Raw genomic sequence first — 27,228 nt, forward strand, 5'->3', positions numbered from 1 at the left:
ATTGTTCAAATTATGCACCTGGGATGAAAAGAGTGTAAGTGGTCACTTGTTATATGAGTTCTGTAGGAAAAATACCTCCAGAATTTTCTGATCTTATTTCCTGGACTGTTTGATTATAATTACCTGACGACCCTAGGTAATTAGGGGTCATTTGACTTTGACTTTTGACCTACTGACTTACTTTTTTGTTTCTAAAGATACATCCTTGAAATTTGGATGACATGTTCAGTTTTGCACACCGATCTTAAAACTAACTCATTTACCATGAATGTTAACTACTGACCTATTTTCTTAATATTTTAGGATCAGTTTGACATTTTCAAAATATATCTTATATTCATCTGGAGATATAGAAATCGAGTTTGGCATTGTTTTCAAACACATGTATTTGAGTTTCCTCCAGAATGATTTCGGACTGCTATCATAGTCAGTTGGCTTGTTTATTTTCTTATTAAAATATTTGGTACGTTTTGTATCACAGTATGTTCTAAACTCGTTTCTGGCCTATATATAAGCATTTAGGTATCCTCACTTCTGGAGCATCTAAAAATGCAAAGATACTTACACTTAAAATATTTAAACTCTCTACATAAGTTATATAAGTTATAGAGACGCTCTTTAGATTTTTTCAAGCAGCATTTTCTGCTTTGAAACATGTAGCTGATATAACTCAGGTAAGCGATCCAGGGTCATCAAAACCCTCTTGTTTAACATTTTCATAATTTTTTAGAAAACCTGCAAGTCGGAGGAAACTCAAAATAGATCCAGTTTAGTATGGTAGCCCGCCCGCTTAGCTTAGTAGGTAGAGTGTTGGTCTACGGATCGCGGAGTCGTGAGTTCGATTCTCTGATGGGGCGTATGTTCTCCGTGACTATTTAATAAACGACATTGTGTCTGAAATAATTAGTCCTCAACCTCTGATTCATGTGGGGAAGTTGGCAGTTACTTGCGGAGAACAGCTTTGTACTGGTACAGAATCCAGGAACACTGGTTAGGTTAACTGCCCACCGTTTCATGACTGAAATACTGTTGAAAAATGGTGTTAAACCCAAAACAAACAACAAAGTTTAGTATGGCCTAGTTATACAGTTATTAAAATTTATTATTAATTTATTTATGTTTTATTAATTAAACATACAATTGTTAGTTATTTTATCAAGATTGAGAAGGTTTCTGTAAAAAGAAATGGCATAGTCAAAATTAATTATCATTACAGATTGGTTAGTTAATAGTCACTTGAAAATGATGCATTAAACAAAGAAAAATACCTTCATAAATTTGAACAGCGGACATTAGTATTTTAGCAATGTTTTATTGTTGTTTTAAGTTAATATTTGATAGTTATCTTTATAAGTACTGCACAGTATTATAGTGCTTTTATTTTAAGCAACATGTAAATAAACAATTAGTCCTTAACAATCTCTTTTAAAATGAAAGATATTGAAAGTAAGATCAATAGCTGGCTTGATGGCGCAGTAGGTGGATTGGCTAGACATGTAATCATTTTGTAGTAATAGTTTTGATTGTTCGAACCTTGCATCTGTGATTGTTTTTTATTTTGCATTTAATTTATATATACTTTGTATAAGTTTTTTTCTCTGATTTCTAATTTATTCATGAAAGCCTCAAAAACATTAAATCATATTAAAGTAGAAGCTTATTTAAACATGATTATGTGTTAACAGTGACATATATTATGTTAGTAAAGAAGTTAGAACTAGATTAACAGACTTTGTTGTTTCCGTTGAATCGTTTAAAAAAAAAAAGAAATTAAAAAGTTTTCAAAATACTTTTTACAGGTTCGGGAATTGAACCCCTTAACGAAAAATATAAGACAGATACCAATACCGCTTGACCAATGAGGATTTACTATTTGCAGTGTAAACGTTGTGTATTGACTTTAATTTATGCTACTGTTTTGTTTGTTTACATTTCAGAGTGCCTTATTACTGTGCGATACCTATAGTAGGATATACACTTATCATGTTTGTAAACAATATTTATCTGATTCATGTTAGCTTGTCTGACTTTTGAAAAAAATCTACAAGGTATTGTTGTCACATTGGTGTTGGTGTCAGTCAAAATTAAGAAATAATATATCTCATCGGTGATTTGTCGCTGAATAAATCACTGTTTGGAGTTCAGATGCGAAGGAATTATATCACGAGGGCGCAGCCCGAGTGATATAAATCTACGCATCTGAACGACAAACAGTGATTTATTCAAAAGCAAATCACTAAATGAGATATATTATTTCGATTCTAACATGTCACCAAGGATTTTGAAGTACATTCTTGTCGGCATTCATTAAATATTTGCCCGTTTTCAATCGGTTTCTTTTCCAGCGCGCAGCTACGCCGTTTGACGCTGTGACGTAATAATCGTGACGTCAGAACAGTGAATTGTTGTTTAATAATTCCCTGTTTCCAGCCTTCTTCGTTTAATAGGAAAATGAATCGGATCGTGTTAGAATTTTCAATTAGTTCCACCTTTTCTCAAAAGCTATAAAAGCTACAGCTTTGCCACTTTGCACACTCTGAATTATGACCCTTTTTGTACTTAGAAAATTTGAGTTTCCTGGTCAAAATTTTTGTTTTGTTTGTCAAGTTTGACTTTGGGGTCAGTAGATCAAAGGTCAAGGTCACAGTGACTCTGAACACTGTTTCAGGATAATAACTTGAGAATGCTTGGGTCTAGGATCCTGATTTTTTGTACACAGGACTGGTGTAACATGATAAAATACAGGTCAAGTTTGACTTTGGAGTCAGTAGGTCAAGGTCACAGTGACCCTGAACAGTGAAACGGTTTCCAGATGTTAACTTGAGAACGCTTGGACCTAGGATCATATTTTTATGTACACGGGTGTAACATGATAAAATACAAGTCCGGTTAGACTGGTCACAATGACATGAAACAGTTAAACCGTTTCTGGATGATAACTTGAGAACGCTTGGGCCTAGGATCATGAAAATTGATAGGGAGTTTGGTTATGACCAGCAGATGACCCCTTAGGATTTTGAGGTCAGTAGGTGACAGGTCAAGGTCACGGTGACCTGGAACATTTAAAATGGTTTTCGGACAATAACTTCAGAAAACTTTGCACTAGGATCACGAAACTTCATAGTGAGATTAATCATGACCAGTGGATAATTTTAAGTTCCAAAGGTCAAAAGTCAGATTGACCCAGAACATTTAAACCTTTTCCGGACAGTAACTTGAGAACGCTTGGGCCGAGGATCATGAAATTTAATAGGGAGGTTGATCATGACCAGCAGATGACCTGTACTGATTTTGAGGTCAGTAGGTCAAAGGTCAAGCAAGTTCGGCTTTAACATTGGCTCAGTTCTGTGACAAGGCTATATTGTGGGGATATAATTCGTCACTCCTGTGACAACTCTAGTTTTCACTATCTTAAGTGTTAATTAGAGTTCAGAAGATTCACAGTTCTAGTTGTCTTGATTTGTAAAGTTCTAAGGATTTCAACAGTACTGTTTTCACCCTGGCAGGAGCTCCAATGTTTAGGATAGTATCGGGATATAATTTATTGGTCCCTTGAACATAGCTTTAAAGATGCAGAGTTCACTGTATGTCTTAAAAAGGTATGAATTACAGACATAGGCATTTTAATATTACATATTCATATTATTCAAAATATTAATAATGGTAAATGTTTCCCATTTTTGCAGATCATTAGAGAGAAAATGTAATGGTGTTCAAGAATCAAGAAAAACTCAAGCCCTCTCTGACATCCACGAGAAAGTGGTTTCACAAGGAAAAAAAATTCCTGAAGGTATAACATACCCTGACTGTTTTTTAAACCTTGATGTAGTTTTACATGTTTGATAAATCATTTATATGACTCAGAATAAAGCATGGATCCTATATATTGAAAGAATACTCATTTTATGTATAAATGTTATCCCATGAGTACTTTAAATTTATAAATAATTACAGGTTATTAGCTTTGTATCTTGATATCAACTTAAGGAACGCAATATTCTTCCACTGAAGAACGAGTGCATATTTCCTGATGCAAAGATAATAACCTTTTTATTACATACGCATCTACACATATAAATATTCTGTAAATATCATAAATATGTTCAATAGCCTGAATAGAATTGACAATACTGAACTAAACAGAAAAAATAGTGCAACAACACACACTGAATTACGTCACGCTCCCAATATGAAATTCAGGCATCAGTGTATGGAAAAATATTGACATTACCAGCATCAGTGTAATTTAACAGGGAACAGAAACGAGTATGAGAACAGGTTTGTACTGGTACAGAATCCAGGAACACCGGTGTAGGTTAACTGCTTGCCGTTACATAACTGAACTACTGTTGAAAAATGTCGTTAAACCCAAAACAAAAAAATCAACACTGCCCTGAAATCATAATTTCAGCAATAAATATGTGATACAAAATATATGAAATTCAGTGGTTCTTTGTTTGACATGGATGACATATCAACTTTGATATCACTGATGATTTTGTGTGTCCGATTTACGTTATTTATAACTGTGTTAAGTATATCATTATTCAATATTTATGACAATAAATATTTTTTAATAGAAGATTCATCAGAGAAAGACTCTAGAGGCAGCATCGAACCTTACAGAAACCTGAATGTGACCACAGAACATACAGCAGGAAAAGCTTTGCTTGATCAGCCAGATAACCTGCATTCAGAGGAAGAGAAAGCTGCAGCTGTTAAAATTGATTCACCCAATTTTGCAAATCAGATGACAAGAATATTCACTGAAGAAAGTCAGGTTACCAAATCATCACCAGAAAGATATTTGCCAGAGTATTTCCCAAAATCATCAATAAATGACAAGGCAGACTGTCAAAATTTCTACTCTGTCCGTAGAATTATTGGTGTACCCAGTTCACACAGTTTTGTGCAAAATGCTGTAGGAGTTAAAAGTAATCTAACTCAAACGTCACACCAAGAAGATTTAATCTTAACCAGTGTCTCGGAACCAGAGTTACAGTCACCAAATTTGTATGCCCCTCAAAAGCTTTCATATAATTTTGGAAGGGTGTCATCTCTACCTCCGAATCCTGAAACAAGCCCCTGTGGTCTAGTCCTGTTACAGACTCAGGCACAGCAAAACAAGCTTGTGCCAAGTCAATACATTCAGAGTTATAATAGGGTTATAATTGCTGAACAAATATGCGGAGTTACAGATTCTGCTCCTGCTCAGATAGGAAGTAGAAATCCAAATATTCCTGTACTCACGGGTCAGCCTCCATATTCTGGTTCTGGTCAGATAGGAAGTAGAAATCCAAAAATTCCTGTACTCAAGGGTCAGCCTCAATATTCTGGTTCTGGTCAGATTTCAGCTTCAAACTCGCAGCATTTGAATGTATACAAACGTCCACCAGATAAGGGCTATAAATGCTCTCAATCTGTTATACATGGGCTGAAAATGACACTGAAAAAACGTAGTACAGGTGAAAGGCACCAGCCTTATACAGACCAAAAACTTACTAAATTGTTGCCAATTCTGGATGAGATTAGTACTCCTTTCCAACCGCCTTGATAGCCTAGTGGTAGAGTGTCCGCTTCGAGTGCCGGAGGTCGTGGGTTCGATCTCAGTAGCTCCCTTGCTTGGTGCTCAGCATTAAAAGGGAAACTGGGCTTTTCTCTCATACCTTCTTGGCGATGGATTCCATTAGGAATGAGGTGTCGAGAGTGATTAGTAGAAGTTATAGAACTTCCTTCACAATCGACTTAAAATAAATTATGTATAAACTAACCTTCTTGAGTCAGTTAGTCTGTGCCAGATTGTCCAAAAATATGAGTTTGTGATTTTTTTTCCTATATTTTACGAAGTTGTGTTTTTCTTAAACTTTAAACATCCAGCATCTTAAAATCCATTGGTAACATTTTTTAACATCATTATTTTGGTTGCCATCTTGATTTCAAAACGTCTGCCTCAATTTATGCTATTTCCCATATTCTTATTAATTAAATTTCTCTAAAATGTACTGTATGCACTGTGTATACTACATAAATGCCAAAGTATATTTTAAACAAGTTTAAACAGAACATTTAATTCTATATTGTGTTTTTAAAATGGAGTTATTTGTGCTTAAAGGGAGATAAATCAGTTGCAATTTTATAAATTTTGTATAATTTGTAATATCTTCAAAATAGAGATATGACATGATTCAGAATAATTTATGTTTTTGACAAGGTATGTCTGAATAGCAACTTTTCTGAAAAGCTGCAGCCCTTCTGTGTTTTTTTTTAATTTTATGTCACAGCAATCTACTGTATCCAACCTTCCAGGATGATAGAAATCTTTCTGAATCATTAGCAACCTTTGTGAATAAGTATCAACCTTTATGAAGCATTGGCAACCATTTTAACCTTTTTAAATCAATGGCAAAACCTTTCTGACCTTTCTGTTAAGTTCCAGTTTTAAGTGATTATTTTTGGTGTGAAGTAGACCTCTGTCTGTTAAATATAGTGAACAGAAAAAACAGTTGAAACTGAATTCATCTATCAAAATACAGTAAAATGCCTTTTACTGTCAAAAACAGTTTTTGTCACTTAGTAATTGAGCCACACCATGTGAATACCAACATAGTGCATTTGCGACCAGCATGGATCCAGACCAGCCTGCACATCCGTGTAGTCTGCTCACGATCAATGCTGTTCGCTTTCAAAGCCTATTGCATTTGGAGAAACCCTTAGCGAACAACATGGATCCTGATCAGACTGCATGGATGATGTTGGTTTTCTCATGGTGCAGCTCAATTATTTTTGCTGTTTTATTCAGTAGGAGTGTAACATACACTTTAAAGGAAATTGGACAAAATAACATTTTATCATAGTTATATATGAATTAAAAGCTATAAATACATTTATAAAACTGATGAGTAGACAATAATAATTACTTCGTGTACTTCGTGTCATTCAAATTCTTGGCAGAATCTAAACACATTTTCCTTAGAATAAATAATAGAATTTTCATTTCACTGTTACTGACTTTAACGGAATATCATTACCAACTAAATTTTGATTATGTCCCTTTGATTCACCATAAATTGTCAATGTAACATTAAAAGCATGTGCTATTACTGTAATGATGTTAAAGATCTAATGTAAACTTACATTGTGAAAATTGTGTTAAAAGTGTAAAAACAGTATTGACTGGTTATAAATTGTGTTGTGCATGTTTTTAGCTCACCTGAGTTTTTCTGATCGCTCGATGTTTGGCGTCTGTCGTCTGTCTGTCTGTCTGTCGTCTGTCGTCTGTCAACATTTGGCTTGTGTATGCGATAGAGGCTGTATTTTTCAACTGATCTTCATGATATTTGGTCAGAATGATAACCTTGATGAAATCTAGGCCGAGTTCGAAAATGGGTCATCTGGGGTCAAAAACTAGGTCACTAGGTCAAATCAAAGGAAAACCTTGTGTATGCGATAGAGGCTGTATTTTTCAGTTAATCTTCATGAATTTTGGTCACAATAATAACCTTGATGAATTCTAGGCCGAGTTTGAAAATGGGTCATCTGGGGTCAAAAACTAGGTCACTAGGTCAAATCAAAGAAAAACCTTGTGTATGCGATAGAGGCTGTATTTTTCAATTAATCTTCATGAATTTTGGTCAGAATAATAACCTTGATAAAGTCTAGGTCGAGTTCGAAAATGGGTCATCTGGGGTCAAAAACTAGGTCACTAGGTCAAATCAAAGAAAAACCTTGTGTATGCGATAGAGGCTGTATTTTTCGTTTGACCTTCCCGAAATTAAGTCAAAATAATAACCTTAATGAAATCTAGGCCGAGATTGAAAATGGGTCATTTTGGATCAAAAAGTAGGTCACTAGTTCAAATCAAAGAAAAACCTTGTGTATGCGATAGATGCTGTATTTTTCAATTGATCTTCATGAAATTTGGTCAGAATGATTGCATTGATAAAATATTAGTCAAGTTTGAATATGGGTCATCTGGCGTCAAAAGTTAGGTCACTAGGTCAAATCAAAGAAAAACTTTGTGTATGCAATAGAAGCTGTATTTTTCAATAAATCTTCATGAAATTATGTCTGAATAATAGCCTTGATGAAATCTAGGTCAAGTTTGAGTATGGGTCATCTTGGATCAAAAAGAAGGTCACTAGGTCAAATCAAAGAAAAAACTTGTGTACGCTATAGAGGCTGTATTTTTCAACTGATCTTCATGAAATTTGGTCAAAATGATTGCCTTGATAAAATGTACGTTGAGTTTGATTATGGGTTATCTGGGTTCAGAAAGTAGGTCACTAGGTCAAATCAAAGAAACACCTTGTGTATGTGATCGAGGCTGTATTTTTCAACTGATCTTCATGAAATTTTGTCAGAATGATAGCCTTGATGAAATTTGGGTCAAGTTTGAATATGGATAAGCTGGGTTTAAAAACTATGTCACTAGGTTAAATAATGGAAAAACCTTTTGTATGCAATAGGGGCTGCATTTTACACTGGATTTCATAATATTTGTTCAGAATGGTTGCCTTGATGAAATCTAGGTCAAGTTCGAATATGGGTAGTCTGGGGTCAAAAACTAGGTCACAAGGTCAAATCAAAGAAAAACCTTCTGTATGCAATAGAGGCTGTATTTTTCAATTGATCTTCTTGAAATTTGGTCAGAATGATAGCCTTGGTTAAATTTGAATATGGGTCATCTGGGTTCAAAAACTAGGTCACTAGGTCAGATCAAAGAAAATACTTGTTTATACTCAAGACTTTTTGCTCCAATTTCAATGATAATTGGTCAGAATATTTTTTCCATGAAATCATTAGGTCAAACATGTTTACACTGTTATGGTGTGTTATGGTGTGTTTCTCAGGTGAGCGACCTAGGGCCAACTTGGCCCTCTTGTTGATTTAACTCTTTTTTTTAGCTCATCTGTCACATAGTGACAAGGTGAGCTTTTGTGATCAAGTTTCGTCCATCGTCTGTGCGTGCATTCGTCTGTCCGTCCTTCAACAATTTCTTGTCTGCAGTGGTTTCATTTATAATTTTATTTTAACCAAACTTGCCCACAACTTTTATCACCATAAGATCTTGGTTTCTTTCTTGAACTGGCCAGATCCCATTATGGGTTCCAGAGTTATGGCCCCTGAAAGGGCCAAAATTAGCTAAAATTAGTCATTGTCATCACCCACATCATATGGCACCAATATTTCATGAATTATCCCCCATTTTTACTTACAATTTCAGGTTTTTGTGCACTTTCACTCCTCAGTTATAAACAAATGGATTTAAATCAAATTTAAAGTAATTGTTCTACATCATCACCCACATCATATGACATATGGTCCATTATGCTCACATCAATTTTTCATGAATAATGCCACTTTTTTTCGTAAAATGTTTGGGTAATTTTGATGCATTTTCACTATATCTCTGTTTTATATGCCCCCCCCACCTCCCCTTCGAAGAAGTAGGCGTATATTGTTTTGCTGATGTTGTCGGTTGTTGATATGTAGACCAGTCCATTTCTGGATGATAACTGAAGAACGCTTGAGCCTAGGGTTATTACAGAATAGATTTGATTCAAACTTAAAATAGTTGTTCCACATTATCACCCACATGATTTGACACAAGAGCCATAACTCTTGCACCAATATTTTATGAATTGTCCAACTTTTTACTTAAAATTTCAGGTTACAGGTTATTATGCCCCCCTTTGAAGAAGGAGGGGTATATTGTTTTGCAGATGTTGGTTGGTCAGCCGGTTGGTACATGTATGTAGACCAATCCATTTCTGGATAATAACTGAAGAATACTTGGGCCTAGGATCATGAAAGGTGATAGGATGTTTGGTCATAACCAGCAGATGACCCCTATTGATTTTGAGATCAGTAGGTCAAAGGTCAAGGTCACAGTGACCCGGAACAGTTATTCATTTGCCGGATGATAACTCAAGAATGCTTAAGCCTAGGATCATGAAAATTGACAAGAATGTTGGTCATGACCAGCAGATGACCCGTTTTGATTTTGAGATCAATAGGTCAAAGGTCAAGGTCACAGTGACCTGGAACAATCAAACGGTTTCCGGCTGATATCTCAAGAATGCTTTGGCCTAAGATTATGAAAATTGACAGAGAGGTTGGTCATGACCAGCAAATGACCCCTATTGATTTTAAGGTCAATAAGTCAAAGATCAAGGTGACAGTTACCCTGAACAGTTGGATGTTTCTGGATGATAACTCAAGAACGCTCAGGCCTAAGGTCATGAAAATTGATGGGGAAGTTAGTCATGACCAGCAGATGACCCTATTGATTTTGAGGTCAGTAGGTCAGAGGTCAAAGTCACAGTGATGCGGAACAGTAAAACGGTTTTTCGGACCATAACTTGAGAATGTTTGGGTCTAGGATAACGAAACTTGATAGGGAGTTGATCATGATCAGGAGATGGGCCATATTGCTGTTGAGGTCAGTAGGTCAAAGGTCAAGGTCACATTGACTCGGAGTAGTTAAATGGTTTCCTTGATAACTCAAGAATGCTTAGGCCTAGGATCATGAAAGTTGATTTAGAGGTTGATCATGACCAGCAGATGACCCCTGTTGAATTTTAGATCAGTAGGTTAAAGGCCAAGGTCACAGTGATCCAGAACAGTTAAACCGTTTCTGGACGATAACTTGAGAATGCTTGGGCCTAGGATCACAAAGCGTAATAGGGACGTTATCATGACCAGCAGATGACCTCTATTGATTTTGAGATCAGTAGGTCAAAGGTCAAGGTCACATTGACCCAGAACAGTAGAACTTTTTTTGCCAAAAAACTAGAGAATGCTTTGGTCTAAGATCACATTTGATATGGAGGCCACATATAACTGGTAAATGACTCATAATTATTGATTTGAGGTCAGTATGTCAAACATCCAGTGCACAATGCATCAATGGGGGCATTTTGTGCTCTACAAGCTCTTGATACGAAATGGATTTGATTCAAACTTTACATTGTTATTCCACATTATTAGTCACATGATACGACATGTTCTGCATTAGTCATGCAGACATATTCCATGAATTATGCCCCACTTTTACTTATTTAATGTTTTGATACACTTTACTCCATCTCTTTTATTACTAAATACATTTGACACAGACTAAGCTATTGTTCAATTGATATCCATCTAAACACTCTAGTGACAGCTCCAGTTTCCTCAGATGTGCCCAGTTTCAAACATCCAGATAGTCAAGCAAGCTGTCTTCTGTGACAACTCTAGTTTGTTGTTTATTTTTATTACATGATAAAATTGTATATTAGGCCATCTCAGAATGTTTTAGTTTTCAAAGAGCAGCTTTAGGTAGAAACTTGTTAATCTTGTACAAGTTTTGAGTTCAAGGGGATTGATATTTTATAATGTTTTCTAACCTTTACCCTGCTAGATTCATAAAATGCACTGGTCTGTCATTCAATCTGGGCAGTACCATTTATTATTGGAAGGGGTGTTCACTGAAAATTGACTGACCAAACAGTGCAGACAGTAATCTGTACTGGTTGCAAAGGCAAACTCATTTGCTGTCTGCAGGCTAAAAGGTTAATATACTTTTTATTAAAAAAATTTCAAAAACACTTTGTTTGTTAAAGAAGTATTTCTATTTCATTTTGACAACAAACTCTACCATAATTTTGATTTGTTTTATCCAGTAATAACATTAGGCATCTATTTTCTGTGTGCAGGGACAAGCCAGTGTTTTTACTGAAGAAATTAATCCTTACGCGTTTGTTTTCTGCAAGGGTACTTCAGTTACTTTAATTAATTAATTTTTATTGATTTTAAATTATGATTTATTTTAATAACTCAAAGTGACAACTTAAGTACACTTGGTGTGAAGTTCTTATGACTTTTGTAATAGCCATTTTGTAATTAATAATAAACTCTTTCTATAGTGTAGTTAATCTGTTATACATGTTTGTAATGGTGTTTACGTCCCTCTTCCGCTTAAGCAGACCTTTAACGTTATTGACTTTTTTCTTATATATGTAGAAAGTTGTTATTTGGTATTTTGATTGATAAGATTGACAGTATTCTCATAATACCTTGATCATTTAGCTCGTTATACATATAGAATTTTTTGTAGTGGGTACAGGTAATCAATAATTAATATAATAGATCTGTTTGCATTTACTTCACTAAAAGTTTAGTTGAGAGTTAATTAAGTTAAATGACTAGATAAAATATAACAGCAGATAATAAATTTTATTCTGTATGTATATACATGTATTATGTTTGTTTACATTCTCTCATCTCTTGTATTTGTAGATGATGAACTTTTATGTTCAAGTTTATTGTAAATAAATTTCGGTTCTGTTCTGTTCTGTTCTGTTAACTTTATTTTGCCTCTTTATTGTTTATAAAAAAAAGTCATAACACATCAGTCATTTACTGTCAAAGTTTGGTGATTTTTTGAAACTTGGTTTTAGATGATAAATACTGTAGGCATTTTTTAGAATTTAACTTCATGAATATTATTTTGAAATATACAGACTTACAGTATAGCAAACTTCCCATTTGGGAAATCAATATTTGACTTTACTGTTCTTCCTGAATGAAAATCTTGCTACAAAAATATTCTTCCTGAATGAAAATCTTGCTACAAAAATATAGTAACTGTTTTTCTGTTTGGGATGAATACCTGTAATCATCATTTTTTGACTTGCTTCGATCAGAAAGCCTTTGCTTAAACAATCAATATTTTTTTAATGTACTCAAATTTGTTCTACTTTCATATTTCTGAATTTCAAACCTTTTCAGAGTATGAATCTGTAACTTCCCCAAATGAGCCGCACCATGAGAAAACCAACATAGTACAATTGCGACCAGCATGGATCCAGACCAGCCTGCGCATCCGTGCAGTCTGGTCATGCTGTTTGCTTTCAAAGCCTGTTGGAAATAGAGAAACTGTTAGTGAACAGCATGGATCCCGACCCGACTGTGCGAATGCGCAGGCTGGTCTGGATCCATGCTGGTTGCAAGTGCACTATGTTGGTTTTCTCATGGCGCGGCTCAAATCAGGAAGCTCAAATACTATAACTTCCCAACAGGAAGCATGTTACTATATATAGAAACAAGTGTCCCATTCAGGTAGAAGGGTAAAACCTATAGACTTACACTAAACATTTACATATGCTTCAGTTAATACTTAGTTTGTAAGTATTCTTGTAGATGGAATACATTAAGGCATCTCATTCATTGCTAGAACTTTGATAGAAATAGAATTCTGTCGTTTTTTTATTTAAAAGATTTTTAAAGTTATTATAACATATTCAGAGTGAGCCATGGCCCCACCCCACTAAATCTTTGGCACACCAGCCAAACCAAAATCCTGGATCTGCCCCTGAAAGTTTTCACTTACCTGTTAAGAGCAAAGTTTTTCATCTTCAGTACAAGAAAACAAATTTGATTTTAATCAGTTTCTAAATATCAAGAAAGCATTACTTCATTGCACATTATTTCATTGTACATAGTGCATTTCATAAGTTCAATAAAATCTAATGGAAGTTGTTCACAGACTGTGTTTCAGAGAATTTATAGTTTTGAGAAAACTATCTACAGTAACTGTGTTAGTTGTGCATTAAAATATGATATAAAATAGAATATTTTAGCTGTAGTTCACATATCAACTTGAACATAAAGTGATTTTGATATTGTGGTACTTGGCAGTATGCTGTTTAAGATTTAATGTTTTTTTTCTTTAAAGATGATTAATTTGAGAAACCTTCAGTGTTTGTCCAGGGTCTGTGAGCAACTCGGTTAGAAAAAAAAGGATGATGTATGTTTATATGATGTTTACTTTATATTTGTAAGGAATTTTCAAGATGAAATGACTTGTGGAAAACAGAAAACATTTAATATTTGTATTTATCTTCCCGAGCGTGGTAATTAGTAGACTAGTCACTAGACTGACAATAAAGATATTTCTACAATTTTCCTTTTTTGTCGAATTCCATTTCATAGTGGCAAAAGTCAGTCTGTTCTAGAGATTTTCTTACAGGAATGATGTTAAAATTATCATGATATTGAACAAAGGATATAGACTTCTACATTGAATCATAATGTGTATATCATAGTGTAGGAGCTAATCTAAGTAACTGGCTACTAGTTTCAATGCATATTTAAGATGTTAAATTTTGGTCACAAGACAATGGCAGTCTGTACTCTACATGTAGCTTCGGTTTCACTTGGCTGAAAGGCCAGATGGACAGTCATTAATTATCACAGGAGAGTGATTTTTTAGACAAGCCTAAAGTAATGGCTGATCATACTGATACATTTTAACAAATACCTTCTGCTATAATTGTTTATACTTATTTTGGTAGACAGAATGTCTGAAATATAATACATATCTAGATCTATGAATATTGGAAAGCATCAAATAAATATTGATCATTCATATTTTGTTTCTGTTATACATTTATACCTGTTCAAACTTCCCTCAACTACCGGAGTCAGTTATGGTAGCATCATCTTTTGGCACATGGTAGTGGAATTTTCATTACCTTTAGCCTGCTTAATTTCTAGAATGGAATGGTCCATCATTCAGTTTGGGCAATACCATTTATTATTTGAAGGGATGATCATTGAAATTTACTGACTGAATAGCGAACAGTGCAGGATCAGTCTGCACAGAGATGCATGCTGATCTTGGTCTGCAATGGTCGCAAAGGCAAAATCACTTGCCAGCAGCAGGCTAAAGGTTAATTTATCGTTGTGACATGCCTCACAAATTTGGAGGATTTATGATCATCTATAAATCTGGAATTCTAGTAGTCAAATAGGCAAAGTCCAAATGAGCCTATGTTAGTCACTGAAAACAACGGTTGTGATCTTCAGATTGGTGTCAACTGTTTGAAAACTTGCAAGTACGCCTCAAGATTTTACTACAGCCTTTCCTTCTGCAATGGAGACAGTATGTGGCATGGTAATACAAGAACAAGTGCCCTTAAAGTTCAACATCTTGCCTGTTTGACTTAACTTTTTTCTGTCTTTGAGAGAGTTACTCGTGTTTTACAAATACAAGAACTGGATGAAGTTTGTGGACTTTGAATGTCTTCTATACCATACAATAAACTTCCAGTCATTAACACTTCAAGACGAGTCGGCAATATAGGTTACAGCTGGCAACTGTACATAAATTAAGTCACATAATATCAAGATGGCTGAAAAAGTAATAAAGACATATTTAGCAATATATAAAATTTACTGATATATAACACAGCAATGTGTTCAGACAAATACTGAGATCAAAGCTTGTCAACTTAACTGCAAACCTGCGTACAAAAAAAACACAGATTTATAATAGACATAATTATATCTACTGCATAATAAAAGAATCCTACAAAATGCATCAAAATAGAATAACAATGTATAAGTTGGAATCAATCGTATCACTTCTCTGTTGAGGGCTTATTAAGACTTAAATGTGCTAAACTTTGTTTTAAAGAATGTTTCAGTAGTCCCCGAGACCAATATTCGGACAAAGGCAACCTGTACAGAAATTGAGAAAACAGAAGATTTATAATAATTAGATTACTAAAATCATGTAAATTATGAACTCACAACAATTAAGTCAAAAGAAATAATATCTTAAATAGATTTACTATTTGATAGTACTGGGTAATTATGTTTTTTTATTTCTTCAATCACTGTAATTGCTGAATTTCATTTTAATGAAAAATATATGTGAGCCGCGCCATGAGAAAACCAACATAGTGGCTTTGCAACCAGCATGGATCCAGACCAGCCTGCGCATCCATGCAGTCTGGTCAGGATCTATGATGTTCGCTTTCAAAGCCTATTGCAATTAGAGAAACTGTTAGCGAACAGCATGAATCCTGACCAGACTGCACGGATACGCAGGCTGGTCTGGATCCATGCTGGTCGCAAAGCCACTATGTTGGTTTTCTCATGGCGTGGCTCATATGTATATCTAACAAACATGACACAAAAATGGATATGACCTTGACTTCTTGTATGATCTTGACTTTTGAACTAATATGTGTGTGACAGGACAGCATCTTAAACTGATTATTTCTACAAAATTATACTAAAACCCTCTATCAGCTTACTTACTGATTCTCCAACTAATATGGTTTTTGTGTTGAAATTATTTCAGTCATAACTAAATCTTGATTTAAAAAAGACACTATAAAAAATAAATCTTAACAAAATTATAACAAAGATATAAAACACAGACATTCAAAAACACTAATTTATGTCCAGTTTACAAATAATAGATCTACATATACAAAAATATTCACTTTCTACTAGCAGGGGAATTTATAGTTATCTGCAAAATACAAGATGACACACACAAGTGTACAGTACATATTTAGCATATAATGAACTGGGCCTATATTACTGTAAAAACCTTATTTGCTAGAACTTTATTTTTTGGTAATATTAACGACGTTTGTCCCTTGCTTATTAAACATTTTCTTGAAAAGAAAAGACAGTTTATAATTGGCAGTGCATACATGGTATATCCAAATGCATTCACTGTCTCACTTTTCACACCACCACAAATTTGACACTTCATTAATGAATATTACAGAAAATATTAGACCAATAATGTTTTTTTGTGTGCAAATCTAGAGTGAGTTTACTTTTACAGTATGTCCCTCTTCTCATATATAAAATTTGATAAAAGTAAGCAAATGATATGTTAAATTTATTACATTAAAATGAATGGTAACCAGACATAAAAACCAACAAAAATGGCTATATAAATGTTTTCATAACACACGTCATCTGTGGGTAGGAAAAATTATAGATACTTCTAACAATTACAGATAGATCTTACAAAAGTGTACATTTTTCCAGTTATGACAGAATATGTGAGGCTGTGATTTTATTAATGTCTAAAAAATATGGGTAGGTATAAAACATGAAGATAAACCATATCAAGCATTTAAATTTACTTTATGTGATAACTTGAACAGGCACTTATTACAGTGACTAGGGCTTTACTTCATGTACACATACCAATACTGAAATCCCAACATGTCAATTTCATTCCTTTATAACAGTTTGAAACATCAACAATATCATTTTGAAAAACAGTATGAAAATTATACACTTGCATTATTATGCTACATTTACATACACGAGATTCTGTCTCACAACATACACACACCTGGCAGTGCTCTACACTCCCTCCCATTACAATACTTGTAAAACCTTGTGAGCTTTGTTGTCCTTAAACAATGTCAATTACAAAGAGCTTTCCTTATCTAATATGTAGGACAAATCTATCTATATGGTTCATTCCTTAATCTGACTTTACCCTTACCCACTAAATTTCTATAATGAACTTGTCCATATTTCAATTTGGAAAGTACCAATAACTGTCAAAAGGGGGGGGGCATACAATAAAGATACTGACTGTTAGGTGAACAGTGCAGATCATGATCAGACTGCACTGGTCGCAAAGGCAGAATCCATTGTGTCCAGCATGACATCAGTTTAGATCCTGTGTTGTCAGATACAATTAGATCAAAACTAACAAAAATACCTTTCTCCTACAATTATAATGCATGTTTTCAACCATATATCATTTGGACTAACCAAAAATAGTTATGGAACAGGTGAAATGACCGTCATTAAGCAAGTGTTTCTCAATTCTATCTTCTCCTAAAATAAGGCAACAACTTCTCTACATGAATCAAGAAATGAAAGAGAAAAAAAGCCATCTTTTGTCAAACTGTCATGTAAAATCTTCCTACAGCCCTGGAACAGGACTAGCTAATTGTAAAATCTTACTGCAGCCCTGGAACAGAACTAGCTAATTGTAAAATCTTCCTACAGCCCTGGAACAGGACTAGCTAATTGTAAATTGTAAGTCTTGTGCACTCTATTGACCCATTTGGGTAGCTCAAACACATGTATGCTTAAATTCTTTGCTAATATCTGGCCACCATTCTTGCTTTTTTACATTCAAAACCAGGCAACAGAGGAAATACTGAAAAGAGACTTTGATCAAACCATATAAATGAAACATGATTTTGTGAAGAATGTAAATTTCTTTTGAGACATCAAGAAGTTTTCTTGTTCATTTTACGACGTAACATTGCTAAATTCTGTTGCACATTTGGTTCAGCAGGGTTGATGGACAGAGCTTTCAGGTATGCTGCCTCGGCTTTGTCATACTTCTCCCACCTGTGGTACAACACAGCTGCAATAAACAAAAGTGTATACAATCCAAAGTAACTAAATGTTAAAGATACGGTTCATGAAAATTATCATCTTTCTACCATGTATCTTGATTTCCCTTGGAAAGAGCCTGTTTGGTACTTTCCACCAAAGGCGGTCTGGTCTGGCATTTTCAAAATGATGTAGAATGGAATTATGGAATAAACTTGGAATTGTATGAGATCACAATGTGTACAGTAATAGAAAATGTTCTGTAGATTTAGGTTTACTTTTGACCTTTACACGTACCTCACTCTTTGAGATCTGTCAGGAGCTTTCCTAAATAAATAATTAGTTTATGAAGAAACTTGTCTGCAACAGACCAGTTATGGATAATTTTATTCAAAAGTCAGTGATATGGATTATAAGTAAATCAGGATTAATCACTTATCCTCTTACTGCTGGAGTACAAATGAGCCGCGCCATGAGAAAACCAACATAGTGCATTTGCAACCAGCATGCTGTTCACTAACAAGTTTCTCTAATTGCAATAGGCTTTGAAAGCGAACAGCATGGATCCTGACCAGACTGCGCGGATGCGCAGGCTGGTCTGGATCCATGCTGGTCGCAAATGCACTATGTTGGTTTTCTCATGGCGTGGCTCAAATTATCATTCTGAATTTACACCTGGGAAATTTTTTTGAGACATTTGGCTTGCATGCCATTACTTCTACTAAGGCACTAACATCTGCCTGTTTCAATGACAAGAGGAGATTATAACCTAGAAAGTCACTAAAAATGACCTGAACTGTACTGAAGTGACTAAAACTAAACAAACAAAAGTCCCTCAGTCAAAAATATATGATCAAAACATGGTACTTACCCATATTAGCAACAAATTTGGCATTATTAGGAGACAGTTTGATAGCTTTCTGGAAATACTTTTCACTTTCTTCAAATTCGGCCTTTTTGCCATAAACATTCCCAAGGTTAAAATATAACTGTGGTTCCTCTGGTAAATGTCTCAGTGCCTTCATTGTCACAGTTATACTCTCTTCAAATCTTTCTACAAAACAAATTTTGGAACTTCTCAAATATAAACACTAATTTATAAAGTTATCTGCAGAGAACCAGGCTGAACAAATTGTATGGATACAAAAAATTATTTCTTTCTGAAGGACATCACATTATAGGAAAGCTTTTTAGCTTAAATATAACATTTTCAACATCAACATCATTTCTCTTGAATTTATTGGTCTACTGCATAAACTGACAAACCATAGAGATAATTAGACTAATTAGTCATTTTTTTCTCTACTAAGATATAAAGTAATAATATCATACCTACTACAGTAATTTCAAGGTAACAGAAACATTGTTTTTAAATTGAAAATAATTATGTTTTGGACAAGGTCTGTGCTTCAGCAGACAGATAATATATACTGTGTTGAATTTATTTATTTGGATTTTACGGCACACTTACACAGTATAGGTTAAATGGCACCAAACAGGACTACAAATTTTGATTTCACATCTCATTTACATCGAAATAAAAACATGAGGTATGGAATCAAAATTTGCATACCTGCTGGAATCACAGAATTACAACAAAACCAAGTGTTCAGACCCTATTACTCGCCTGTTACGATCATGCAAGGGTAATGCAGTGGTTCCAATTCTTTTCATACACAGATCGTCCCAGAACCACATGGGACTACTGTGTTGAAACATCCTAACATCCTAACTGTGTCCAAACATTGTGAATAGAAAAATATACTATATTAAGAAGAAATATTTTTAAAAAGAAATACATTGTTTTATGACAGTGCCCTTGACTTTCTGTAGCATTACCATCTAATAACAGCTGGCATGCAAAAGCTTTAGCAAAATTTTCTAAGTTGAAAAAGGGGCATAATTTTATCAACTGTAAGTGGTAGATATGTAACCTGGTGCAGAATGCTCATTATGTGATGCTAAAGATTAATAAATAGTTCGGCAGAATTCAGTACTGTACAGTAGTTCTTGAGAAACCTGCTTCCCTTTCAAACTTTCACCATAATATGTACGTGAAAAAAGGGCATAATCAGGCCAAAACAAAACACTGTGTTACTAAACCTGCTCTCAAATGAAAACATAAAATAAATCCCACTATACCCGTTATGTGAATAGCTGAAGGTCATCTTATGATGAAATACACAATGTCTGAAGTTTGGTCAGTGGGTTTTGAAAAATCTGCAAAACTTTACCAATATTTTCTAAGTAAAAAAGATGCTTAATTTTGACAAAATAACAGCTAGAATTAAGCAGCAAGTCCTTTGATAGAAGAATAGAAGAGTGAAATTTGAAAGCATTTGGCAAATAGTTTCTGATAAGAATGCTTACATGCAAAACTCTAACCTGAAATTTTAAGTTTAAATAGTACATTATTTTGACCAGACTGGAGTTATCTAACTCGCTGGTGAGGTAACCACATGATATAAAAGACATATGTGAAGTTTGAAAACATTTGGCATGGTATTTTCTGTGAAATCTGCTTACAAGCAACTTATAAGAAATTCTAGGTTAAAAGCTAGAGCTATGTAACCTGTCCTGTGATGTCATCTTACGATGCCAAAGACATGTCTTCAGTATGAAAGTAATTGGCAGAGCAGTTTTTAAGAAACCTGCTTACATAAACAACTTTTGCAGATGCCTATAAAAGTGTAATTAGAAAAGCTCTTCAAGTTTCAGCTAACACTTAGTATGTTTATCAGCTTTTTTACATCATTTCAGAAAACTCATTTCAAGTCATAGCATTGTGATTGTTAAGTTACCTATATTATCATAGACAACAGCCATGTTGATCCAGGCCTGGGAGTGAGTAGGTTTCAGGTTTGTGGCATTTGTCCATGCTTCCACTGCTCGGTCATACTGCTTTACCTCCAAATACTGAAAATTACAATAAAATGTGGTTTATTTAAGCTGAAGTTAAACGTTTCTCCATAACATTTATTGAGTCATACTCCTACATCTAAATATGTTTAGTAGCAGATAAACATTAAAACTGGTAAACTGGCAAAACTGTTTTAGATTAGAAACTATTAGTGCACAATGCAACTTTTTCCTTGCAACATACGGTAATACAAGTTTAATTACCACATCTACAAGACTGCTATATGTAAAGTTACATGATTCTCAGTGACTACTTACAGGATAAACACTGCCGAGGAAACCTACATATACAGGTGAATGAGAAGTTGCTGCTTGAACAAGGATTTCCCAAGTATATGATCACAAACAAACTGACTACAGGAAATATGACTGTCAGAGGACTTGCCCACTTTGCCCTATACATGTGCAGTGAAAACTATATAAATCTTCCTGTAATGATTTTATCTTGATGACTAACCTTCATTTCCAGTTATCCAGTTATCATCTGACTCAATCCGACATTGTATGCCATGTAGAAGCTATTTCATTTAAACCAAAATCTCTATTGGATGTTTCCCAATTTGGGATATATTGTGTAGGAACTTGATGTCCTTTTATGAAAAGCGGATAACTTGTAGGAGGCTAAATAATATGATATCTTACCAAATTGCCGAGATTATAGTAACAGTCGGGATATTTTCTCCGATGTGTAATTGCTGTAACGTAACACTTTTCTGCTTCCTCATGCTTTTTTAATGAAGCTTTTACAATGCCGAGATTCATCCAAGCTGCTGCAAACTCTTTTCTGAAAAAAAAAGATAAAATAATAAATAAAACAATAATTTGCATTTTCTGAGTTAAAGTGATTGAAAGAGTTATAATTATACTGCAACTTTCCAGCTAGTGCAATTACTTTAGTAAAACAGCCAACCTTAAAACTGTAAGTCAGATGGTCTACACATCCCAACATGGAAACACAGAGACTGCTTAAATCCTCAAAACGGAAAAAGCCTTCTCAAGATAATACTTCACGGAGAAAAAATAAATCGCAAAAATTAAATACCTAAATTTCCATCAAACAAAAGTCTCTCCTTAGCAACTATTAGTTTACACATGAGAAAAGTCTTGAAAAATGACTGGTAACAAGTTGGATTCCAGTGAAAAAGATTTATAGACTTTCTTGTGTTTTTTTTGTGCATCATTTTTCAACAGTGTTATAACTATATATGGTTGTCAACTACCTACCAGTGTTTCTGGGTTATGAAACAGTATTTACCCTGTTCTCAACAAGTAAATATTTTCCCCTTATATATTGAAATGAGACACATTGCCAAAATTTTTTTTCTCCCTTGGAAGACAAGGCTCAAATATTAAACTGCATTTGGAGACCAGTCAGAAATTACAACCTTGCCATTGGTCAACTCAAAAATTGTTCTCAGAAACTGCCAATCAAATGTTAGAAATGTTAGACTGGTCTCCTAATTTATTTGCATGTTCTCTCTCTATAAAAATCTAGGCACTGCCTGACTTGAACAGTTTATTACCTGATAGATACAGCTCTCTCCAGGAGTTGTTCAGCTTCAAACAATTCATCTTTGTCCTTTAAAATATTCCCCAGATTGTTCATAGCCTGGTCATATTCTGGATTCAATCTGAAAATATATGGTACTTCAATCTTTTCATACCAAATTTTTTCTGAATGAAGATCTCTTAAAGATTTTTTCCCTTACAATTCATATCATATTAAATATCAGTGACAACTTGCAGAATTTTATTTTGTGTGTATAGTATTAATATGGCAGCAAGTTTGTCCTTCTATCTGACACAGAACAAACAAGAGGGCCATGATGGCCCTATATCGCTCACCTGTTATCATTGCACTTTTGCACTTGAGGACAAGAAGGTCCTCAGAAAAAATATCTAAGCCCAAAGGACAGGAACAACAAAGGGAAGAAATTTAACAAAAAAAAAAAAATCTTACACGGTATAGATATGTTAAAATACACCTAAAAATTGGAGGTACCATCCATGTTGTACCACAGAAAACTGGTCTCGTGTTTTCCTTACGGCCAATAATAAAAAAGTTACTAAAAATAAGCTATTTATAGTAATGTAAAAGGGAAGTAATTAAAAAAAATATTGTAAGTGGACAAAAGAAGGATCTGCCAAATAAATCTGTTGACATAAATGAAATTTCAGATCAGTATCTTCAGTAGTTATGGAGATATAACAATTTAAATTTGAAATAAAGGGAGGTAATTTGACATAAAATCAGTCCATAGTTATCTACCCTGATTGTCTCCGTCCAACTAATAACAATAATGAAATTTCAAGTAAGTCCTGTAAGTACTTACTGATATAAATCCATTTTGATTTCAATAAGGAGAGGTAATCAGATATAAAATAACTCTGGAACCTACGACTGGATCTGATTTGTCATGGAATCCAAGATTTATTGTTGTTGAAGATATTTTGGAAGTTTGTATCAAATAAAACCATAAATGAAGTCTCTATATGGCTGCAAAAGCCAAAATAGGCAATTTTGGACCTTTAAGGGGCCATAACACTGGAACCCATGATGGAATCTGGCCAGCTGAAGAAAAGAAGCAAGATCTTGTGGTGATACAAGTTGTGTGCAAGTTTGGTTAAAATCAAATCATAAATGAAGCTGCTATTGTGCAGACAAGGTCAAAATAGCTAATTTTGGCCCTTTCAGGAGCCATAACTCTGGAACCCATTATGGGATCTGGCCGGTTCAAGAAAGGAACCGAGATCTTATGGTGACACAAGTTTTGTGCAAGTTTGATTAAAGGTCCATTACTAAGGGAAAGTGAGTTGGCAATTTTTTTCATAGCCAGTGCATAGACTTCTGCAAGACACTAAATAATGAAGACTGGCAGGTCAAAATTTACAGAAGGTCTTTGGAACTCAAAGAAATGTATGTGTATTATGTTGAAATTTCAATGAATCGACAGAATGACCCCCCAGGTCTTTTTAACTTTCTTCATACTTCATAGAAAAATAATTGTACATATACTGCGATTTATTTCGAATTTCTACATACCAACTTTCATTTTCCAATAAATGAAATAGTTTCTGTGCTTTTTAAAAGAAATTAAAATGTTCACTTTCCTTAGTATTGGACCTTTAAATTCAAATCATAAATGAAGCTGCTATTGTGCAGACAAGGTCAAAATAGCTAATTCTGGCCCTTTCAGGGGCCATCACTCTGGTACCCATAATGGAATCTCGCCATTTCAAGAAAGGAACCGAGATCTTATGGTGATACAAGTTGTGTGCCAGTTTGGTTAAAATAAAATCATAAATGAAGCTGCTATTGTGCAGACAAGGTCAAAATAGCTAATTTTGGCCCTTTCAGGGGACACAACTCTGGAACCCATTAAGGAATCTGGCCGGTTCAAGAAAGGAACAAGATCTTATGGTGATACAAGTTGTGTGCCAGTTTGGTAAAAATCAAATCATAAATAAAGCTGCTATTGTGCAGACAAGGTCAAAATAGCTAATTTTGGCCCTTTCAGGGGCCATAACTCTGGAACCCATAATGGGATCTGGCCAGTTCAAGAAAGGAACCGTGATCTTATGGTGATACAAGTTGTGTGCAAGTTTGGTTAAAATAAAATCATAAATGAAACCACTATCGTGCAGACAAGAAATTGTTGACGGACGGACGGACGACGGACGAAGGGTGATCACAAAAGCTCACCTTGTCACTATGTGACAGGTGAGCTAAAAAAAGACAAAAGTTAAGACAATGAAACTCTTTTCCTTAAACTGTAGTCCCTGGAAAATGAACTCCAAAACCACAACATTCCTTAACACATACTCTCACTACTTACTAGTATAACAGTGTTGCCTAAATTCATTCACTAACACAATGTACAATATGGTTTGGCTGCAACTTTTCTACTTGTGTACATACCTGTGGTAAATCCCTGTGGGCAAAATAAGGGTCTGTAACAAATTGTCTGATAAACTTCACACAATTCCCTACTACATGTAAATTTTCACAATGAAAACTTCAGGTTTTGGTTTTACATGTACATTTTGAATGTGTAAGTGTAAAATGTACTAAAACAATTTTGTGAACAACTTTCTGTACCGGTATTTTATCAACTGTATCTGTATGAACTTACGCTATCGCCTGTCGGTATTTTGTGATGGCATATTCTGTATTTCCATTGTCAGCATGCAATTTGCCAATATTATAGTGAACCTAAATAGAAGATATATTAAAGGATATTATTCCAAGACTACAATAAATATGTCTTAAATAGTAACTTTTATAGAAGAAATGGGGAATTCTGATGTTTTCACCAATGTTGGAAAAAAAAAAAACAGTCCGTAACCAACTGGGACCCAGGATAACAAAGAGCCACCTTACTGTCTAAACAGTTAACATCATGCCAGATAATACCATCTATGTCTATAACCAGTGAAAAATTCCTATATCCCACACCCTGTACTGTAATATTAGCATGTATATCATTTAACAGGTGTGCAAAGACCAGGCTATAGAGTTGCTTCCTTGTAATGCAAGCTCCAAGACAGTTTTCTGATACCAAAGACATGAATCATTGCAGCATTGCTAAATGTCAGTATGAATGCTAGTGATGGGTATGTTTTCTCCAGGCAAGCAATAAGTATTAAGATAATCTAACATTCAAAGGTTCCATTTTCTGCTAGTAGAATCGGTAATCGTCTAAATGCATTTTTAACGTATTTACAAGTTAGAATTTGATAAAAAAACGGTCTTTGGAAAAATCATAATTTTGTTATTGTGACTTAAGTAGCCCTTCAACAAGCAGTGATTCTGACAGGTGCCAACCAAAAAAAATAATCTCAACATCACGATTTGACAAGAAGGAATAATCGGTTTGCATTTCTCAATAAATCAAATGTATGTTATACCAACTTCTCCTAGGGAACAGTTTTTGATAATTTACAAGCAAGAGCTGGCAGCTAAGTTTCAGCTTTCAGAATTTTAACATGATGCCATTTTATATTTTCTGATGTTGGCATGTAGTATCAACATAGGAAGCAATATCACTAAAATGGTAAGGTACTGGTACATTTAATACTTTTTTAAGTGGTATAAACAAGTAACAGAAAGCTGAAAAAGTGAAAATACTTTTGTACATCTGTTATTCCAAATAAAGAGCTTTCAACTGCATTAAACAAAATACGAATGCCAGAACTGTTAAAAAGAAAACACTTGCTTACCTTTGCATTTCCAGGACAAACTTGAGGACCAGATGAGAACAGTTCCATCTCATTGCGCCACTGACTGCTTCTCTGTTTCAAGACAATTTAATAAATTCAGTTAGTATAAGCTTGCTTCTCAATTCATAGAACAAAACTCATAAATTTGGCAATGTATAAATGAACACTTTATCTAGAACTACTTGGGTAATCTGTGACTGCAAAACAATCTTTATGTTTCAATAAGGGAAATGTCTTGAAATATGATTCAGACCTTTGTTGTTACCCGTGTGTTTGAGACGTTATGGCACCAAACTTTTGTTTACTTTACTTTATATCTATATGAATTTGCTTTATTTTCTGTGCATAAAGTTAGATCATTCTGTCAGAATCTTTATTCTGTAATCCTGTTTTTGTAGGACAAGATGCATAAAATTCTCATAACAATTTCTGTCTGTTCTGTTTGGTGTTCAGTTACAGCGATACAATTTCGGTTGTATGGTGACTCACAGATCAGGTCACATTGTGTCTTTCACAATTTAGGTCATATGGTGACTTTCACAGATCAGGTCACATTGTGTCTTTCACAATTTAGGTCATATGGTTTTGTTTGTTTGTTTTGGGTTTAACGCCGTTTTTCAACAGTATTTCAGTAATGTAACGGTGGGCAGTTAACCTAACCAGTGTTCCTGGATTCTGTACCAGTACAAACCTGTTCTCTGCAAGTAACTGTCAACTTCCCCACATGAATTATCAGAAGTGGAGGATGAATGATTTCAGACACAATGTCTTTCATCAAATCGTCAAGGAGAACATACGCTGTGCCCGAAGTTCGAACTCGCAACCCCGTGATCCATATACCAATGCTCTCCCTACTGAGCTAAGCGGGCAGGCTAGGTCATATGGTGACTCACAGTTCAGATCACATTGTGTCTTTCACAATTTAGGTGA

General features: G+C 34.5%; 2 protein-coding genes across 3 annotated transcripts in view; one reads left to right on the top strand and one right to left on the bottom strand.

The window, feature by feature from the left end:
• Nucleotides 1-14,410, top strand: part of LOC128558682 (uncharacterized) — a 30,271-nt gene extending 15,861 nt beyond the window's left edge. For both annotated transcript variants that reach the window (XM_053548733.1, XM_053548732.1), the window contains 2 exons: nucleotides 3,687-3,790; nucleotides 4,581-14,410. In XM_053548733.1, the coding sequence (XP_053404708.1) occupies nucleotides 3,687-3,790; nucleotides 4,581-5,554 (1,078 nt within the window). In that variant the 3' untranslated portion in view covers nucleotides 5,555-14,410. The remainder of the gene's footprint in view (nucleotides 1-3,686; nucleotides 3,791-4,580) is intronic.
• A 788-nt stretch (nucleotides 14,411-15,198) lies between these two features.
• The window catches only part of LOC128558352 (protein O-mannosyl-transferase TMTC4-like), a 50,781-nt gene continuing 38,751 nt past the window's right edge, over nucleotides 15,199-27,228 (bottom strand). The window contains exons 5-11 of the mRNA XM_053547292.1: nucleotides 26,299-26,370; nucleotides 25,212-25,291; nucleotides 22,602-22,709; nucleotides 21,721-21,862; nucleotides 20,961-21,075; nucleotides 19,031-19,213; nucleotides 15,199-18,190 (exon numbers count right to left, since the gene is read on the bottom strand). Coding sequence (XP_053403267.1) covers nucleotides 18,051-18,190; nucleotides 19,031-19,213; nucleotides 20,961-21,075; nucleotides 21,721-21,862; nucleotides 22,602-22,709; nucleotides 25,212-25,291; nucleotides 26,299-26,370 — 840 coding nt within the window. The 3' untranslated portion in view covers nucleotides 15,199-18,050. The remainder of the gene's footprint in view (nucleotides 18,191-19,030; nucleotides 19,214-20,960; nucleotides 21,076-21,720; nucleotides 21,863-22,601; nucleotides 22,710-25,211; nucleotides 25,292-26,298; nucleotides 26,371-27,228) is intronic.

This window comes from Mercenaria mercenaria, chromosome 7 (assembly GCF_021730395.1).
Source record: "Mercenaria mercenaria strain notata chromosome 7, MADL_Memer_1, whole genome shotgun sequence".
Taxonomy (NCBI): domain Eukaryota; kingdom Metazoa; phylum Mollusca; class Bivalvia; order Venerida; family Veneridae; genus Mercenaria; species Mercenaria mercenaria.